At 33.4% G+C, this 21,608-nt stretch overlaps 1 protein-coding gene and 1 non-coding gene across 2 annotated transcripts; one reads left to right on the forward strand and one right to left on the reverse strand.

Moving 5' to 3' along the window:
- Window positions 1-197: 197 nt before the first annotated feature.
- Window positions 198-18,409, reverse strand: LOC133195095 (cell migration-inducing and hyaluronan-binding protein-like). The gene is made up of 24 exons (XM_061330974.1): window positions 18,308-18,409; window positions 13,874-14,096; window positions 13,427-13,593; window positions 13,058-13,244; window positions 12,557-12,715; window positions 11,846-12,070; window positions 11,156-11,266; window positions 10,882-11,015; window positions 10,679-10,751; window positions 10,410-10,549; window positions 10,011-10,168; window positions 9,704-9,779; window positions 9,174-9,308; window positions 8,717-8,846; window positions 8,119-8,182; window positions 7,972-8,007; window positions 7,708-7,812; window positions 5,673-5,850; window positions 5,149-5,361; window positions 4,675-4,868; window positions 4,050-4,211; window positions 3,400-3,571; window positions 2,650-2,706; window positions 198-456 (listed from the first exon to the last, which is right to left on the reverse strand). Exons 1-24 carry the CDS (start codon window positions 18,407-18,409, stop codon window positions 418-420), a joined length of 3,240 nt encoding a protein of 1,079 aa, XP_061186958.1. The 3' UTR covers window positions 198-417.
- Trnav-cac (transfer RNA valine (anticodon CAC)) lies at window positions 1,643-1,715 on the forward strand. Its single transcript has one exon. It is a non-coding gene; the product is annotated as a tRNA-Val (tRNA).
- Window positions 18,410-21,608: the final 3,199 nt, after the last annotated feature.

The following is a 21,608-nucleotide window of genomic DNA, read 5'->3' on the forward strand; positions in this document are numbered from 1 at the left end:
AACCATTATTATAGTTATGTAGCTTGTCTCTTAGAATTTCAGGTGTAAAGAAAATAAAGTACACGATCTAACAAACTTCAATGTACATGTGTATGACTTAGTCCAACCTTTGGGCCTGATCCCTGGATCAGCGGGGCATGAGTTTTATTACTCATCAAACATCTGTTTAGAAGACAGAAAGAATTAAACTGGTAATAGACATTTATTTTTTTTATCCTGTTCTCTGAGGTTTTCAAATACAAATGTACTGCAATTTTCAAAATCATACTGCTTTAGGTATATTGAGTACACAACCAAATAAAAAATATCATATTTATTTTTTATTGTTTTATATAAGGGAAGATGGCTTCTTTATCAGTTGTTTATATATCTTGTTCTTTTTTTCATCCGGACAAGTAATCTGGTGTTGATCTGGTGTTAATATGGCTGTGGATATGTTGATCCAGCACCCCAGTTCTGTAAAGAAGAAGAAATCATGTATAGATAGATTATATTTATTCTATCTTATTTTTTTTTTTATTTTTTATTTTTATTACTTTTTTTTTGCAAATTATTATTCAATGATAAATATGACATAATTTTTTTTTTTTACCAAACAGATATACAACAGTTACAAGTTATTTGCAGAGCTACTAAAGCTTGGCAAACATGGATCAGATCCAATTAGTTAGAATAATCTAACTGTGTCTCGGGATAAGCCCTCACCACCGGATCCATAGGACAGTATCATTTTAACGATAGAACGTTCTATCTAAGATCCAATTAACTTCAGCATGACATATTCTAGGGTTATTTAAAACATCTACATGTATGTATGTCATATCGCACCGCTGGTTCTATCCGATATTTTTAAAGAAATTAGAAACACAGCATGAAACTTTCTGATCAAGCAACACTAAATTCAGGTCTGTAGATTTTTCTATTTTGACCATTAAATATTGGCTAACGCATAAAAAGAGGGGTCTATTAAATACAGGCCCTTGGGGCGGGGGACCCTCTACCCCACTTTTTTCTGAGAAACCCTTTGCCGTTAATTTTTTATTGAAATTTTCACTTTAGGCCGATATTGCCCCTCTCCACAACTTTCTGTTAAGAGTGACCCCCCCCCCCCGATTAAAGAACTGCTTGTGCTTGTTCAATATCCCCCCCCCCCTTTGAAAAAAAGTTACATGAATTATGCCTATAGTTAGCTGTCCCGTATCCCATTCAATTGTACTTTAAAATAAGATATGGTTTCAAATAAAATTTATTGATTTATAGTACATGAGGCCAGTGTAGAAATTCTGATTAATGTTTAAGAAAGTAATCCGTCAATTTTTTTTCGCAACTGTGATCTCAAGGATATATATACATCCTTGTAAAAAGTATTACCATGTCTACTTATAAAATAGTCGGTCATTCAGCCGCTCCCTTTTGTCATAAAATTAAGGTGACGATAATTAATTCATAATCAATAACCCTAGAATACATTATTCTCGTTTTTGACACCAACATTTATAACAACTACTAGTTTACGTTGCTTTTTCACAAGTTAGATATTGGGCTTTTTTCTAACTTGACAACGTACAGGTAATACATGTAGATAAGATAAAAATCAGGTGCGATTTATTTCCATTTTACCAACGCACACAGGTTTATGCGAGGTTTCATGGTGTAGTGGTTATCACGTCTGCTTCACACGCAGAAGGTCGCGAGTTCGAGCCTCGCTGAAACCTCAATTTTTTTCCCTCTTCATTTTTTGAAATATTTACCGAAAGCTGGAACAGACCCCCTTATAAACTACACCACCCCAACATCAGAACCACTGACCGAAATTTTCATAATTTAGGGAGAGGCATCCTTTCTCATCATAACCGAATCTCTCACCAGAGGGCATATCAAGTGAAGATTGCGGAGCGCGCCATCTGGTGAGAGATTGCATCATATGCAATTAGATTGTCTACTACAAAATGTAAATACCCAAGTGCAGAAAAGATTTTTTAAAGGACAGTTTCCGTCTTATTAAAGAATAACTGTCTATTTTTTGATTTCATGATGTGATCAAGCGATTGGCTTGCGTGACAATTTGCATAAACGCCGAAGGCGTTTGTGCATATTATTATCACGCAAGCCAATCGCTTGATCATCGTCATGAAACCAAAAAATCTGAAAAATTAAATATTCCTTATATTTACATGCTTTTGATTCCACAAATTCACGTGCTACAAGCCCCGCTTCTGTCTCTATTTGCCCCGCCCGCACTTGATTTTTTTTAACCACGCCTATCGATGAACCAGTAGCTTTATGTAGAAATCAAGGATTTTTACTATTTGTAGTTTTATCTCGGACAAAGACATTATTAATGTTTAATATCCATATCGTCCTCCTAGATGCATTTTTAGGACAATTAAGTAAATTAGTTGCACTAATCAATGACAAAGTACGTAATTCCTCATGGTCATGACTTTCTGGGTACTAATTAAGGACGTGCGTGGTTATCTACTGTGAATAACTATACCTTGTACATGTAGTTGGTAAAGTGGTTATCATTGAAGTTTTATCATTGTTGGACTTTTGCATTAATATGTATTTGTTAGATTATAGAATATAGTATTTAGATACTACATATCTTCTTCAGTTTACATGTACATGTACATGTAGTGACTGTACCTCCGGCGGTTCTGTAGCTGTGGCTTGTAGAAGGTTATTATCAACTGTTGGACTTCCCTGAAAATAAATAATTAAGAGTCTCTGATTTTTTTTAATCAATAATGGGAGTGAACTGCATGAAATTAATAATTTAAGATACTGTCCACAGTACGGTAAATAAACGGTGAACCACACAAACATTAATAAAATTCAATTCCAAAACTGCAATAACCAAAAAAAGAAAATCGTTAAAAAATAAAAACAAGAGGCCCATAGATCACAAAGCTCACCTGAGTCACCCTGGCCCTTCTGTTCTTTCTCAGAATTTTTAAAGATTATTTTCCCTTTTTGTTCATAAGAAAAATTTTGACCCCAAGCCCCAAAACGTGGCCCCACCCTGGCCCTAAGGTGCCATGGCATTTTAAACTTGACTCCATACATCAAGGGGATGCTTCAATAATCAATATCAATTTAGCTAACATGTCCTTTTTGTTGTAGAGAAGATTTTTTTCTCTTATGTTTGTGATATACGAATAGAGTATGCAATAAGACTCTATCTTTATTTACGTTCACTTGATTTTATTCTTATTGTAAAAAAAAAATATAAACGCATACTGACCAAATTTAATAAATGTACTGTAAACAATGATATTTACATGTGCAGTTTTAATTAAATTTACACGAAAATTTTTCGTTTATTCAAGTTAGCATTTAAAAATTACCCCCACGTTTACAGTAGGTCATAAATAACGTAAATAAATTTTATGTTACCTTTTCGGAATATTGATAGAAAGGCTCAGCAAAGAACCTGCTGGAACAGTCGGTGTCAGCCATATTGCCGCTGACGATACGGACGAGGATTCTAGGACAATGACCCGAGGGACATGATGCCTTTTCTCCAGGCGCATAATCAACAACATGTATCATTTTAAAGAAGATGGCACTGAAAATGGTATGACAATTACATGAATACTTGAGTAAAATAGAAAAAAAATGAAATTCAAACTCAAAATGCACCTTGAAGGCTTCTAAAGGGAACGACTATTTGATTCTAAAGAGGGGGAAGGGGGCCGGCAGATTTTTGAAAATAATAATCTGTCCTCGAAAATGTTGAAAATAAATAATCTGTCCTCGACCGGCAAGAAAATAAAAAAAAAAATTCTGTGAAAAAGAAAATAAATAATCTGACCTTGATCATTTTGAAAATAAATGATATGTCCTGGACCGGCAAGAAAATAAATAATCTTACTCGAAAAATTTTGCCACCCCCCCCCCCCTTTCAGAATCAAATGGTCGGATCGTAAGTTGATTTCCCTCCATTTTGGGGGGTAAATACAAGTTAGTAAAAGCCTAAAAACAAAGAAAGAGAAATATATAATCTCAATAATATTTTCGGAACATTTCCTGAGACTGACACTTACCCCACTTGTCTGTCAAAGAAGAATTTTCCTCCTTCGGTATCACCGAGAACCTCGTCCAGTGTGTTGACCAGTTCAGTAGGCCTTCTGTCCTCGTCAAGTTTGTAAGCGACTGATAAGACACTGTCCCTAGGGATACAGTAGGCCATCACCGCGGTGTCTGACCTGATCCAAAGAAAGGCAATATATAACTTGACAAAGAACATTTTGAGTGCTTTCTCAAATTAAAGTTGTTCTAGATAATGTCAATGCTATTAATGCCCCCCCCCCCCTCAAAAAAGGGTGGATGAACTTCATATCCTAAAATCTTAGAATATTTCATTAACAGGGTTTCATTTTGAATTCACATAAAACAATAAATTACTTCAACTTTCATTTATTATATATATTATGTTTATATATCGTATCTGTGACTTTGCAATAAAAAAAATGCGATAAAATTGCAAAATGTTGGCAAAATTTATCATCAAACGAATAGTTTCCAAAAAGAAGTAAAGTAATGCACTATAAATAAAGATTTTGTGAATTCTTTAATTCCACAATTTGAAAGCTTTGTTATATAAAATCTCAGAATTTAAAAAGAAATACCCACAAATTTTAGAATATATGACTAGTAACATTTACATACTTTGTAACCGATCTTCCTTCAAAATGAACAGCAGCAGGCATGCCATTTTCAAACACCATTAAATATAGAAAATTGTTGCCATTTTGGCCGAGAATGGCGAGGAATTCTTTGTTTAACAAGTCTCTCTTCTGCGGAGAATCGCCATCCACTCTGTAAACGCTCAGTTTTTCGTTTGATGGATAAATAGCTTGTATCTAAAACAGTTCAGAGACAATATCACTGCCTCGGTCAATTTCTTTTGTGCTGAATTGTTTACCGTTTTGATTTTAAAATTCAAATAAACCAAGATTACATCCAAGTTTAAAAGATGTATACTTCAGATTTTGCTGAAAATATTGTCTTGTGTCTCAGTAAGTCTTTGTATTATTTTTTTGAAAAGAAAACCTTTTTTAATTAATGTATCTTCCCCCATCCTTACAAAATGATTCACTACTGATATTTTATCGCGCGTTCTTATGAAAATGTTGCACTAACCTCGCCATAATTATAAGGGCAGTAAGCAATATTCCAAGAATTCCTCACTTTACACTGACCGGTGACATGAAAAGGGATATTCAACACCAAAGTTACGTCATTAGGTCCACTACTTCCGGTCAAATCATTACCGATATCTTTCAGAGAGAACATTGCATCAGCCGCAGTTGTACACTGGTCATTTTGGCGAAATCTGAACCTATTATCAGGTCCCTACAACAAGCGTGCAGTCAGCCCGTTAAAAACCATCCTCACTACGTCAGGGGTCCTGAGCCCACTCGTAGTCCCATGGCCATGATTGGACTCACATGCACAGGACCCTTAAAGTTGTGAGGATGGTGAAAAAAGCCATATCTTTTTATATTCTATATGTGCAAGTATAAAGTGAAAGGACGATCTAGATGTTCTTTAAAAAAAATACAAGCAATGGATTACAAACGTAATCTCAACGGTTTTTTTTAACATATCTAGTTTAATTGGTGAAATATACACAACAGTATACTGAGTAAAGACAAGAGACTCACATCGTTGTATCCGAATAACAAGTTTTTAACTTGATTTTGTGCATTCATATGCGAGAAACACAGTTTGTTGGTCAGAGCCGATGCCTGATATATGGAGGTTGAAGTGAAATCATCAAACCAAGTGTTCATCACAAATACAGGTCCTTTATTAAATCGGTATCCTACAACATCTTTCGACCTAGAATCGACATAAATATTAATTCATAGATCAACACAAAAATGAAGAATATTTTATAAAATCAATCATTAGCGTTTCGCTAATTATATATCGCTAATGGCTGTGTCGGTCTACATGTATTTCATTTGTTGTTCAGGCACGTAGCATCGGTGAGGGGAGAGGGGGGCTATGGGACAGGCATGCCCCCTTTTTTCCGAGATTAAACTTGCTGGGGAAAAAAGGAGTGGGACTCCCTTTCCGAAAATAGTTTTTTGGAGCTTGGTCAGTTTTATCTTTTTGTTTGGCTTTTTAAAGTTTTTGAGGTATCTTGTGAATTATTTTTTCCAAGTTTGACCTTCCCCCATTGAAAAGAGAAGAAAAAAAAATCACAGTACGTGCCTGTTGTTGAATGGGCTTCTATCAAATACACATTAAACAAATCTTTCTCTAAATATTGGCCAAAATTGGCATATTATTGTAAACGCCAAAATCTGGTCCCTCGTTTGACTAATTCATCATGTAAGTTAATAAAGAATGACATTTGAAGTCTTTCGATAATAAATACTTGTCTACTGATCTTTTAAAATTTTATTTTGGGTTTACTAACATGGTCCTATAATGTACAAATCTAAATAAACACGTCGTCAATTTTGCGCATTTTCTTGAAAATTAAAATATAAATATATGAACTACAACTAGGCCTACATTTGTTTTTACTTACAAACACTGCGCATACTAAATCACGGAATATATATATATATATATATATATATATATATATATATATATATATATATATATATATATTAAGGAATCACTGTCTAGTTTAGTAATTCTAATATGCCAGGGCATCAACGATAGTTGGACACGTGGGATAATTTGCATAACGGGAGAAGCCCGTTATGCATAAATTATCCCACGTTTCCAATTATCTTTGATGTCCCTGGCATATTCTACTAACTAGACAGTGATTCCTTATATTTCCATTTCATTATGAAATAAAATTGTAAATTTAGATTTTAAAAATGTAGACTAATAGATTTAAATTACACGAGGCCTCCCATGTCAATTTCAATAGTTCCCGCCCACTGACGTCAAACACAAAGACAGCCTCACGAGAAATGCATGCATAATTAGGCCTCCTTAGCGTCAGACGCAAAGACAGACGCACACGAGATTTACATGCATATTAGGCCACCTTAGGTCCTGACCTATTGCTTGGCGAAATTTACATTTCGGTAGAATGATCAAGAACTTTCAAAGAGATATCACAGAGAAAAAAAAAAATAAAAATGGAAATGATTGTAGATACGTAAAAACTAAATGACAAAATTTTGAAATAGTTAACGGAAAGGAAGATACAGTCATAGCCACTGTACAACCAGAGTTATTGTACAGCCATTGTAAAACCAGACCCATTGTACCACCAGAGCTATTGTACAGCCATTGTAAAACCAGAGCCACTGTACAACAGGAGCTATTGTACAGCCATTGTAAAACCAGAGCCATTGTACAACCAGAGTTATTGCACAGTCATTGTAAAACCAGAGCCATTGTACAGAATTATTGTACAGCCATTGTAAAACCAGACCCATTGTACAACCAGACTTATTGTATAGCCATTGTAAAACCAGAGCCATTGTACAACCAGACTTATTGTACAGCCATTGTAAAACCAGAGCCATTGTTCAACCAGAGACCATACAACCATGCAGAGCCATTGATAAAACTGGAGCAATTTTCATAAAATTTTAGTGGCTTCGCTGTATATCTATACGTATATTTTGATCAATTTCATGAAAGTAAATAAAATAAATTATCTTTAATAGGTAAAAAAAAAAAACACCTAAAGATTTGCTACAACCACAGCATACTCACGGAAAGTTAGGGAAGGACCTGGTGTACCCCGACTTGGGACTCCCCAGATTATCTGTATACCCTAGTACCACATTATTACTGAATTCCACCCATATGTCACTCTCCCTATAAAACAAACAAAAAACTTTCTTTTAATTTTTTCTTTCTTGTCTCCAGATACATTTAACAGATAGTGTTATTACTTTATTAAAGTTTCTCTTTAGGAACTGCTAGTATTACTTTATATTTTGAATTAAGGAAAAAAATAAGATTCTATCCCTTTACTTGATGACTATTGCCGCACTTAAGCTGTCTGCAAACCTGGAATATGAAAGAACAGCATTTTCTTATGTACATGTAAATTAACTTATTATATATACGAGTATGTACAGTCAAGAACAGGAATCATTAATATTTATAAAATGTTCTTACGATGAATCTGTAACGATCATTGGAGTCCCTCGAATCCATGCGTTCTGCACCCTATTCTTGTATGCTGGAAAATAAATATATAAATCTTATTTATTGAAACCATAAAATTAATAGTATTTCGCTTTCCAGAAGATAGGACAAGAAAAAAATATTTGTCTTCCCTAAATAATTTACTGAGGTATATTTTAAAAATCTTTTCAACAAGTGGATGAGAAAGACATCGCCATGCTACCGGAAATAGTTTTACTGATAATTTTTCCCAATTTTCAAAAAAGAAAACATGTTTAAGGCTGTAAAACGAACTTTATCAAAACATTGATCGAGGATGTATTTAAGTACTGTTTATCTTTACTTAAAAACATACTTTTGTTGTACAACGGATTGCAATGTCCTGCAATAAATGGCCGATTTTGAAGTTAATAGTTCAAGAAATTCACAAAACCCTTACTAGTCCTTAATTTCACATTTCTAGATCCAAATTTATAAATATTTGGGGCTCACTGGAAAGTCCTAATTTAGAGTAAGCAGGCTGGCTGGAATATCGCTTTCATGAAGACAATGGACGATACCAATAAGTAGCAAAACAAATACTTTTTACCAGTAATTCTTTCGAACACGGCCGGAACAGGCTTCGATGAAAGGTCTTTGGGATTCTCTATTGGATTATACATGTTGTAACCACTGACTGTCAGATTGTCGTGTTCTATGTTGTCAACAAACAGCCCGCTCTACAGAGTAACAGACGTCAAATGTACATAACGTCATCACCAGCAACCTCTACAGTGAGGGTTTTAATTATTTTGACTTGTACATTCTAATTTGTCTACATTTTAAGCAGAAGCATGAAGAACAGATTAGAAGAAATTTCGAAACATCAAAACTTATAACACTGAAAAACATAATATGTTCAAAAGGCTGGTAAACGTTATAACTAATATTCAAGAATCCACTGGTTAGTAATGAAAATTTTCTATGGTTAGTATCTGGAATGGAAATATGCAGTAATAGCTTTTCCAAAATGTATCCATTTAAAATGATCCCGATTAGAAACGTACATTTGCATTTGAATGAAAAACGTTGTTTTTAAATAGCTTTATTTTTGTGCGACGCGCTTCCTTTTCTTGCATGAAATTCTTCGTTCTGGACGGTCCAGTTGGTAAATCGGGGTAAGTAAACCACATCCCAATACCCTGAAACGAAAAGTTGAATACTTATCCTTGGCAGTTAATAAATTTACACATGATGAACATTTTAAATAGTCCTAATTGAATTTTTTAAAAATTCTTTTTTGATCTGATATTTCAAAACATTTATAATCAATATCAAACAGATAATATATTATTTATCAGAAATCTAGTCTTTAAGGTTCATCAACCCTCTGCTCACTCATATAAAATCTTTCCTTAACGCTAATGATTATACAAAAATAATCTAATTTATTATTAAAATGCACACAATTTCTGTATACCTTGCGGGGCAAAATTTGACAAAAATGGTCTGTTAACTCGACAGTATAGGAATAATAGTAATTTATACCAGTCAGAGTTATCTCTCTTATAAGAGTATCAATGAACCTTAAAGGTACCTGGCTACCGGCTGCCACATTGTTTATAACAGAAGTGATAGGATTGGTGATCCAAAACGTGACAGGTCCTTTACCCCTAAATGATAAAATATGTCTTATCTGATTTTTGAATAGGAAAAAAAAGTGAACAAAATGATCATGGTTTTAGAATTAAGCTTATCTTAGTTGCGACATGATAATTAACACTACAAAAACAAATTCAAGTTAAAAGCAGCAACAACTTTTCGGTGATTTTATTTAAGTAAAAATACTTCCAGACGACTCATGATCAGCAAAAATGTTGGTAATATTTTCGGATAATACACACTGGTCGGTTGGAATAGCTCCTGTCTGTCCAAGCACTGGTGTCCCCTCAAAGTCACGTTGTCCCAAACCTAAATTGCCCCGGAAGTATGTATGTTTCTCTCCGCCGTCTTCCAGGAAAAAGCCATGACCCACGGTGTCATAGCAAACATTATCGAGAAGCTGAAAAAGATAACCAATTATTACATGCTTAACCAATTTGACCAATTGTATACATACTTAATTTTCAAATCTATGAGAATGTATATTATAACAAAAGCAATGAATTATGATTTTTGCTTACCATGGTGCCATTTATGTGTCAACATCGTGAAACAGAAAAAAATCATTAATGCTTATATTTTTTTCTTATTCTGTCCATTTTCAAAAGTATTTTATCACTGTGACGTAAATGATGCATTACCCTGGCACTATGTGTGCCGTGGATTGTCACACATCGGAACTGAGTATGGTGGATGGAATTTTTGCGAATGACAGACTGCCTAGCGTACAAAGTCCTATTGCCTAGGTCTTCACACATGTGGTAATGCAGGGGGTACCTGCCTGCAAACAGTCATAGGAAGAAAATAGAAATGCAGCAAAGAAACCTTAGATCGGGTTTATAATATTCAGTGATTAGGTGTATCATTTAGCTATAATTTAAAACTTTTAAATGTTTATATTTTAACTGACCTAAAATCAGTGGATGACCCATATTCGTGATTTCTGTCCCCTCCACTCTTACGTCCTTAAATCCGTACAAAAACTAAATGGATAAGAAACGAATAAATTAAATGGAAATCAAATTTGAAAAAAAAAATCGCTATAGAAATCAGATGCCCTAGTGGCCAGAAAAACCACTCAAACGTTTGGAAGAAAATGTGAGCAAAAGTCACCTTTATGTGTCCGCCATTATTATTTCCCTCTGAAACTTCAGCGTCAATAAGAATATTTCTTGTCATAAGGCCCACTTCCGCTCTCATATCTACTCTTTTATAGATTTCTCCATAATGGTCATATTCAGCGGGATCTACAAAGAATTTTTTTTTAATGGACGAGATGCAGATAAAATTTTATACGACTATAAACAGATAAACGTTGTCTGAAGATGAAAACAAGTTAACATTAAAAAAAAAATACTGCTTTATGGTATTTATATTTATGACTTACGGTCGAGTCTAACAGTGGTAGGGGAACACAGGGGACTCTTACAGGGGATGATGGTGAATTCCTCCACTTGTTTCCAGTCATAATCAGTAGAAGTTATGAAAATTCTATCACCTGTAAACAAACACGTGTTTTCTCGCACTCTTGGACTTATTTCAGTGATTGCACAAGGCCTAAATGCTCATATGTTTTCAAAGGTCAATGTGTTTATTTAACGATATCAGTACAGTACAATTAATATACATCTAATTTTCAGATGTACCCATCTACTTAGTGAGAACAATCGCTTTAAAATTCACTGCTTTTATGGTTTTTATACATACAATTCGAATATACGTTTCTAGGGGCAAATAAAACAAAATTTTAGAGAGAGAGGATTAACCATGCCTCTCAAATCGGCGACTGGAATACTGCACGAAAAATCAGAAAACAGGTTTTATATTATACCAAAGCAAACCAAGACGTACGGTCTGAAAGTATCGCAGAGAAATTAATGTGTTTAACAATTTCAAAGAAAATTAAGCGAATTTAACAGCGATTATTTTACGACAACTCTATATAGAAAAATCTTGTAAATTTGTTTAAAATTTCCTTTCCTTTTTAAAAGAAAATATTATTAGTATAATAACAGACAATATCAGAATAATAGAAAATAACATTACAAATGTTTTATGAGAGAAATTGAGGACTTACCCGTTTTCCAAGACCATGTTTGATCTACGACTGAGATAATAGGTCTGATCAGAAGGGTATTGACGGCAAGAAACTGCGTCTTTCCTTTAAATGGATCTAAGTAGTTGATAGAACTCACAACCAGCTCCCGTTCTCTGTCTTCATTGTAATACACTACCATAGCTTCAGCGTAGCCGTCTGGACCTATCTCTGACACCAGTTTTTCGGTATACGATTTCCTGTCACCTATTATTATCCGATGTTTGAAGACTAAATACTCATTACCATGCAAAGTACATTGTATATTGTTTAAATTTGAAATAATCAACCAATTACCAGCATATTTTTGAATGTTTTTGTAGATTATTTTTGTTTCAGACAAGCGATCTGCTTTAAAGAAAAAAATAATTGACCAATTCTTAATTGTAAGAGAGTTTTATATTTGTTTTTTATGTGGACATTCACTTTATGTTGTAATAGATTTAATAATCTATTAATTTAATAATCTATTAATTAATCTATTGTAATAAAAATTTAAAAGGAATGAATTTTAAAAAAAAAATGATCATTGATAACAGAATTAGTGAAATCTGTGAATAATATTTTTGGACTTATTGAAATTACATAGTCATATATATATTTTATTTTTAATTAGAAGAAATTCGTTTTCATGTAATTTGTAGCCAGACACATTTACTATGATTGTTTCAAATAGTTTGCCTAATATCATACCTTTTTTGCCTACAGCGACGTAGGCATCATCGCTTTCAACTGTTCTGAGAGAGTTTGTTCCGAGGCCATCGATTGCATCATACAGCATAGTGTAGTCCTTATAATCACGTAGAAAGTGTCTCTGTGTGGCGATGGCATATATGTCACCATCAGGTATAGCTGGAAAAAGTCATTACCTTGTTAATAATTAGTCAATCATATGAAACAAGTAACAAATTTGAACTTTAATCAGAGTTCAAAATATTGACTGCTGAACATTAATATTCATTGATACATAATAAAACATATTTTTTTTAAATCTTGAAAAGCAATATCAAAATTCCTCATAAATTAGGATGATGTAAAATACGATGATGCAACTAATGTGATAATATATAAATCTTCACAATCAGGAGAATTGTATAACATGAAACATGCATGGAGAATAGAAATAATGTTGCCGTATAATTTAATTCATGAATATGGTACATGTATGTTGTTACATATTATAAGAAGTCTTACTGTTGATGAAGTTTACGAGGTCCTCCATAGCCGTGTTGATGTAATTCTGGTCACCAGATGATAACTTTCTATAAATACTATTGACTTTAATAAGACCAGGGTCGTTTTCAATGTCAAAGTTCGCCGGATATTCTTCCTTGAAGTGGTATATGTAGAGACCATGATTTCTAAAGATATTGGGCTCCTCCTATAGATTGAACCAAAAATTTAAATCGCCCTCGTTTTAAAAAAAATGAATATTGTGTATTTGCAATTGCAAATCATTTTTCCCTTATCCTACATTTAAAAAAAATAAAAATATTGAGGAGAACTTGGGTGGTAATATTGAGGAGAACTTGGGGTATAAATTCTCATTTTATATATCCTCACCCTGTGATTGTAAATTTCAGCTTTTGTTTTATCGAATTTATGAACATGCTTGGTCAGTTTGGTCCACGACAGTTTCTCTTTTCCATACAGATTTAGAACCCCGCCTGCTTCCACGCCGATGAACTTCTCTCCAAAACCAGGAATGTTCAACTTCTCATCTGGTTCACCTTATTCAAATGATAAGGAAGTAAATTTCATGTCAACTTTCAGAACTTTCAGTTTATCAATTAAATCGCACAGTTCTAAGAAATTTTCAATTTGCTTTTCTATTTGCAAGACGGATGACGGTTTTTCTTCAAATATTAGCTTCTCAGTACTAACATTACATGTACAGAAGTGTAATACACTTTAATATGAGAGAGAGAGAGAGAGAGAGAGAGAGAGAGTGGGGGATTTTTTTCAACTCAGATCAATAAACTGATTTTTTTTCCAGCCATGTAATATTACCCAAAAGCGTGATATGTGCCTTCTTATTGAATCTGCAGAATTGACTTCCAATGTGAAGTTCGCCTCCATTTTGGATTCTAATGTAGTGTGTCCGAAGGCCATAATTTCCTTGTCTGCTCCATACCAGACGACCACCGGAAGCGATAGTAAGTCCGAAAAGTTCAACAGAAGTGTCCAAAAGCATTGGCTGTGTCAAGGTTATATTAGCACTTGGAGTTGTTCCCTTAATCAATAAATTGAATCGTAGTTACTGCATGTTTTGCATGCTTCTTTTTACTTTAAAATATATGTAGCTTAAATAAAAAAAACCCTCACACACACACACAATTAGATCTGTGAAATTATGTTAGATGTAACACTTAAAACTATTTATAATTTTGTTCAGCTGGCATATGACTAGATCTGGCCATTTTCTTTTATTGGATTTGTTAGAATGGTATGTAATTCAAAGAAGCATCTTTTGAAGAATTATATATATATATATATATATATATATATATATATATATATATATATATATATATATATATATATATATATATACATACATACATACATACATACATACATACATACATACATACATACATACATACTATGGCATGTCAAACGTTGCAATATTCGATCTTTTCCATTTGTATTGTATAACTTTCCATTTGTATTGTATAATTTTTATTTGTATTGTATAATTTTTCATTCGTATTGTATAATTTTTCATTTGTATTGTATAATTTTCAATTTGTATTGTATAATTTTTATTTGTATTCTATAATTTTCCATTTGGATTTTATAATTTTCCATTTGGATTGTATAAAGTTTATTTGTATTTTATATTTTCCATTTGTGTTGTAAAAAATCATTTGTATTGTATAATTTTTCATTTGTATTCTATATTTTCCATTTGCATTGTATAATTTCTTATTTGTATTGTATAATTTCTTATTTGTAAGCGATAATTTTTCATTTGTATTGTATCCGAGGATTGTTTATTTATTTCGTTACGAAGGATGTCATTGGTCATAAAATTTAGTCTGTATAAAGGTCTCAGGTGCCCATCACAAACTTAGTCTGGTACCCTTCCCACAATTCCGATCGCGCACTCTCTACAAACACAAACTCGGCTCCTCTATTTGCGGTGCATGCTAAGGGACGACCATTTGATTCTCGGGGGGTGTCGAATCCGATTATTTATTTTCATTCTCTCGCAGGAGAGAATATTTATTTCCAATATGACCAGAGACAAGGAGAAAAACAAAAAGAAGAAAATCCGCCCAAACCCGAAAACTCAGTTTTCTGGGGGTGGGGGTAGTTACCACCACTCAAGGTCAATTTATTTATTTTCTCAGTCAGTATTCCTAAGGACAGATTATTTATTTGCCATCTACCAGCGCTCCCTTTTTAGAATCCAATGACCGTCTAACATGCACGCAAATACATATGCCGCCGAAATATGGCTGAAATATTGCCGACTCGGCGTTAAACAATAATCAATCAATCAATCAAGCAAATACATATGAGCCCAGTTTGCTTTGAGCATCCAGAACATCTTCAACCCGATACAGGCTGAAACTTGACCAATGAAATCCTTCGTAACGAAAGAAATAAACAGTCCGCGGATACAATACAAATGAAAAATTATCGCATACAAATAAGAAATTTTACAATACAAATAAGAAATTATACAATGCAAATGGAAAATTATACAATACAAATAAAAATTATACAATACAAATGAAAATTATACAATACAAATAGAAAATTATAGAATACAAATAAAAATTATACAATACAAATGAAAAATTATACAATACAAATAGAAAATTATACAATACAAATAACAATTATACAATGCAAATGGAAAATTATACAATGCAAATGCAAAAGATCGAATATTGCAACGTTTGACATGCCATAATATATATGATCCGATGTGATCACATTTATGTAGAACCAGGGGTGAGGAGGACATCACGAGTGACAGCCAAAAGTCAAAAGCTAAATGGTGCATACCGTCCCTTACTAAAGTAGCACCGCTGATACATGGTTGTCATGGATTCTTGCGTTTCAGGCTAATTTATCCCACAGGCACTTGACGTTTCAATCATTGTCTTTATAAATTAAAAAAATCGTTATTATTTTAGCATGGATTTTTTTTTTTAAGAAAATTTTTTAAAAGTTAGTGCCTTTGGTTTAACCTGATACGTCTCAAAATTTTCAAAATTATCTTTTTTTCCCCTAGATTTTTGCAATTTTTTGCTATCTTTCAATTTCGTTTTAAAATATGATTTTCTAGCATATCCTTCCTAGCTGTGACTTGTTTCTTGAAAATTTTATCCATAGGTTTAAAAAATATTAACAACTTATGTGTTAATAATAAAATAAATAATAAAATATTTTCTAATTATTTCTAATTATTCTTCAGTTCTAATTAGTTCTAGTTTCTAATTATTTTTCATTAAAGTGTTTAAATTATCGGCTGGATTTACAATGTACACTTCTATTTAAATTAACATTCTGAAAAAAAAAGCTTCTCTGATGTTTTCAAAAACTTTACACTGGAATAAAAGATGAATAGGGTGAAGGAATTGAGCGATTTGTCAGTTCTACAATTACATGTGTATGTAGAGCACACGTGGTTTACATTTCAGTTCACGTGTTTATGGAATATGTAACATTAAGTAACTATATTTATACATTATATAAGCTTAAGATGCAAAGATTTGCATGTACGTACAAGTGCAAAGATTTTTAAGCATATTTTCCTTTATGCTTTTTTTTAAAAATTGAATTAATTTTATACTTACTGAATTCTAGATTCATGCTTACATAAATTTATAACTGTTTGGAAGAAATTATGTGAAAACATTTAACTAAAAATAAAAAGAGAACTCATAAAATCTCTAGAAATGAGTCAATCAAAAGCCTTTCAATGGCGTACTTCTTATAAGTTAATCAAGCATAAAGACGTTAACCTTTAAAATCGTTTTTAACTGAAAAAAAATTTGATATACATCAATTGCAGAAATGACGACGAAGAAAAATTGTTAGAAAATAAATTGCCTTGTTTTGAGGACAAAATCCTCAAAGTAATTTTGAAATCAAGAAATCGTACAGGGCTGGTAATGTGCTTTATATAATGATCTTTTGACCCTGACCTTTCTCTAAACATTTACTTATGTACTAAACTAAAAGATTGTACCTTAAATAAATACACAAGATATTTCATCTATTTAAAAATTTCAACCTTTTATCATAACCTCTGACCATATGAGTCAAAAATCTTTATATAGGTGTTCTCTCTTACTCCAGATACGTGATATAATTTAAGATATTAATTTAAAATTCGTGACTTAAAGATCCCGGGTGTATCAAATGAATGCGTTAGCAATTATCCTCACTTGTGACCTTTACTTTTTAAAACACCCCTCTAAAACTTCTTTTTGCTTTCTTTTACACCCTCCAACTGTATGTAGTAGTTCAAGTTCAATTTATTCCCTCAAACCAATTATTGGCAGGCAGGTAGCATCTGAGGAAGGGGGGGGTAGTAGCCCCTCCCCCACTTTTTTCCTTTTTTCCAAACATAACTTTTTACTATTGAAAATGTTCATTGAAACCCCCCCCTCTCCCAACACACACACACACACTTTTTGTTGCTTTAAGTCATACAAGGGTAATGTAGTAGTTCATGAATAAAACTTGGTACTGAAAGAAGTTGGAATCTACAACCACTCTCCCCTCCCCACGAAATAGAATTTGGAGTTTGCTTGTCAATTTTTTTTTCAGGTAAATTGAAATTTTTCTCTGGCTGCCCCTCCCCTTTTAAAAATGATGCTACGTCCCTGAATGGTACATGAGGTTCTATACAATATATACAAAGACAACATACAATATACACCTGAAATGACGGAAATACACCATGTACGTACAAGTTAACAAAAATGATTATGGAGGACAGCTTGTCCATAGTCTTGAGAATTTGTAAAAATTTGGTTTTTTACAATATTTTATAGGAAGATACCTTTATCAGCATTCTGAAAAAATTAACATTCTAGAATAAAGTGATATTCATCTGCTATTTGTCCCTTATTACAGATATTACAGATCTGGTCTATCAGTCTGGGGGACGATGATTTGCAGGTTAATCTAATTAATATTTTTCTAAATTCTTGGGTAGTATATTTGATTTTTTAAAAATTCTTAATTACTTCTTAGTTTATAAGTTTGTGAATCCAAGAGTTTTAAAAAAATGCCTGATTCAAAATTAGAAGGTTAATATAAGGATGCTGGGGTTTATGGCAATGGCGTACGATTGGACAATATATGAAAGAATGTGTCAAATAAACCATTCAGATTAACTTTACAAAACGCATCTGCAATTTAGCAGATGTTAGCAATGAATAAAATCAGTGTTGATGATGGAACTGATTTACTTACATAAGTAGCCGCCCACGAATTTAAATCCGTGGCATCGTCCGGACAAACTGCTAGGGCTACACTACAGCAAATCAACACACCGAACACCACCATCAGCTCCATAGTGAAATGTTACAGTCACAGTTCTATCGGCAATATTTATATGATCCCAGAAATGTCACACCATTCTGATTTCAGTGACGTAGACAGATTCGGTCACAAACACTATGATGGAATATGATTTAAAGCAATCAGTTTCATAAACTTCTCTATAGTAGTTATTTTTATTTCTTTTTTAGCTCATGGAAAAGAAAATTTTTAAGTGTTTTAAATATTAATTTATTGACTGAACATTATTGTCCATTGACACGAAAGCACCTTACATTCTTTAAAATCCTAAGAAAAAAATGCTGATTTGATGTTATTTAAATGTACACGATAAATAAATTTGTGCGTCAGAGCCTAGAGTACGAACATGGAGCCATGCTATACGAGTATTTGAATGTTAAAAATCATTATTTTAATTCTTAGATAATTCAAGTGAAAAAAAAACAGCCTGTGTAGATCCATTTTTTCTTAAGCTTGATATACAATTAATATGTTTCTTACTGATATATGTACAACATTTGAAAATAGCACCATTATAATTTAGAACCATGATTTATTTTGGGTCTTACATGTAGTCGTAAATTCTTATAAAAAGACCCGGTCACAAGAGCCAAGGGTAGCCCCCCTCCCTCCACACTTTTTTCCAAACGTAACCTTTTACTGTTGAAAATGTTCAATGAAAGCCCCCCCCCCCCAACTTTTTGTTGCTGTATAGTCAAATCGTCCCATGGTAAGTTATGTATTTATTAAATTTATTTGTGGAAGAAGCTGACACTTAACAACACCCCATCCCCAAACCCCTCCAAAGAAATAGGATTTTCAAGTGTTGAACAGTTTACTTTTTCTGCTTGTCAAAGATTTTACAGTTATTTTTTTTTCGGACTGCCCACCCTTCTTTTCAAAAACGATACTACGTGCCTGACTAGGACAGGACTTGATACTGCTGAGTAGGAAAAATGACACTACGTGCCTGACTAGCACATGCTGCGTGGGGAAAAGACGTGACCGCATAACAATGGAGCCATTTTGTAATTTTATCACCATTTAATATCCTCAATTCAAAAAGGAGATATTAAGTTTCACTAATTTCGATAAGATGATATCATCTATTCCGATTTCATGAAAATTATATTTAATAGTATTCGAATGTCTTTCATTCATCTTTCCCCCCCTAATTTTACAGAGATTTTGAACACGACAAGTACAATGTAGAAAAAATTTAATGAACCATAATATGCAGAAAAATATACTTATTGTAAATAATGAAAATAAGAAGGAAACAAAAAGGAGGAAAGAGTTCACAAAAACTGCAACATGCAGAGAATAACACTATACGATACATATTCATAGAAAAGCAGGCCCGTAGGAAGCAATTTCACTTTGAGGGGGCACAACCATACATTTTCAGTTGAAGGGGCACTATCAACTACCAAAATTCCCTGGCAAGCAAAAAAAAAAAAAAAAAAAAAAAAAGGTCATCAGACGTCATTATTGAGGGGGCACAAGCATATATAACAGCTATGTTTTCTATAGTATTCTATACATCGGCAAAATTATTGGGGGGGCACGGCCCCCCCCCGGTGCCCCCCCCCCGGTTCCTACGGCCATGAAAAGGGTAGCCAGGCAAGGGAATTGGACTATCCGTTTACAAAATCATGTTTAGATAGCATATTATAAAGTGCACAGGAGGTGACAACGTGTTTGGCATTTAGTTTTAAGCTCACCTGAGCCGAAGGCTCAGATGAGCTTTTCTGATCAAAGAGGGTCTGGTGTTCGCCTAACTGTCTGTCTGACGTGTGTCTTCTGTCGTGTATCGTGTGTTGTTTGTAAACTTTTCACATTTTCGACTTCTAAAAAACCACTGGGCCGATTTCAACCACGCTTGCCACAAAGCATTTTCGGGTGAACGGGATTTTACTCTGTTCACTGGAAGTGCCGCTTCTTCTTTCAAGGGGAGATAATTAAGAATTCGTGAAAATTTGGTGGCATCTTTTAAAACCACTGGCTAGAAAAGATAACACTAATGTAAAATCTTCATAACATACTGTGAATTCAATTTTGTTCAAATCATGACCCCCGGGGTTAGGGCGAGGCCCAAACAGGGGATTGGGTTTTTTAACATAGGAAAACATAGAAAATATCTTTAAAATTCGTCTTCTCAAGTTAATCAAAACAGCAGTAGGGATGGACCACAACAGGGGATCAAAGTTTTACATAGGAATATATGGGAAAAGTCTTTTTAAAAAAATTCTTCTCAAGAACAGCAAAACCAAGATTAGTAATATTTATATAGAAGGACCCTCAGGTAATGTAGATTGAAGTTTGTTCAAATCAGGACTCCCGGAGGTAGGGTGAGGCCACAACAGGTAATCAACGTTTTACATAGGAACATATAGGAAATAATCCTTAAATATCTTCTCATGAACAGCAAAGTCGTAATTAGTCATATTTATACAAAAGCATCCTCAGGTAGTGAAGATTCAATTTTGTTTTTATCATGACCCTCGGGGGTAGGGAGAGGCCACAACAGGGAATTTAAATTGTACATACTAGGAATACATAGGAAAAAAAATCTTTTTAAAAATCTTCTCAAGATTTTCTGAGCAATATTAGTCATATAAAAATACAGTAGCATCCCCAGATAGTGTAGATTCATTGTTGTTCAAATCATAACCCCTACGGGTAGGGTGGGGACACAACAGGGTATCAAAGTTATACATAGGAATATATAGGAAATGTCTTTAAAATCGTCTTCTCAAGGAATGCAAAGCCATATTTAAATGGAATCATCCTCAGGTATTGTAAATTGAAGTTTGTTCAATTCATGATTCCTGGATGAAGGGTGGGGCAGAAAGGGGGAACAAAGTTTAACATAGGAATATATAGGAGAAGTCTTTCAAAATCTTTTTTCCAGGAACAGCAAAGCCACGATTGGTTATACAGTATTTATACAGAAGCATCTGCAGGTAGTGTAGATTCAAATTTTCTCAAATAATGGTAATAGAATAAGCAGATGAGATTACTAATTCCATTAGTTCGTGTCACTAATCTAGCTTGAATAGGTGATATATCTTATATATATACATAAATGAGAAATTCGATTTGGTGATATCACTTATTCAATAATTACTTACTGGAATTTGCTGTATTATCCCTGTTTCAAAAGGTAATATCACCTATTTGAATCGGCGAGTCACATATTATGAATATTTAT

The sequence above is a fragment of the Saccostrea echinata genome, unplaced genomic scaffold (assembly GCF_033153115.1).
Source record: "Saccostrea echinata isolate AGI-Se365-2 ecotype Australia unplaced genomic scaffold, CSIRO_AGI_Sech_v1 ptg000001l, whole genome shotgun sequence".
Taxonomy (NCBI): domain Eukaryota; kingdom Metazoa; phylum Mollusca; class Bivalvia; order Ostreida; family Ostreidae; genus Saccostrea; species Saccostrea echinata.

Coding starts and splice junctions, on each gene's coding strand:
- LOC133195095 (XM_061330974.1), bottom strand. CDS start 18,409: ATGGAGCTGATGGTGGTGTTCGGTGTGTTGATTTGCTGTAGTGTAGCC. Junction 7,813..7,971: donor AGTGCGGCAATAGTCATCAA/GTAAAGGGATAG, acceptor TTTGTTTTATAG/GGAGAGTGACATATGGGTGG. Junction 4,869..5,148: donor GCCCTTATAATTATGGCGAG/GTTAGTGCAACA, acceptor GAACTGTTTTAG/ATACAAGCTATTTATCCATC.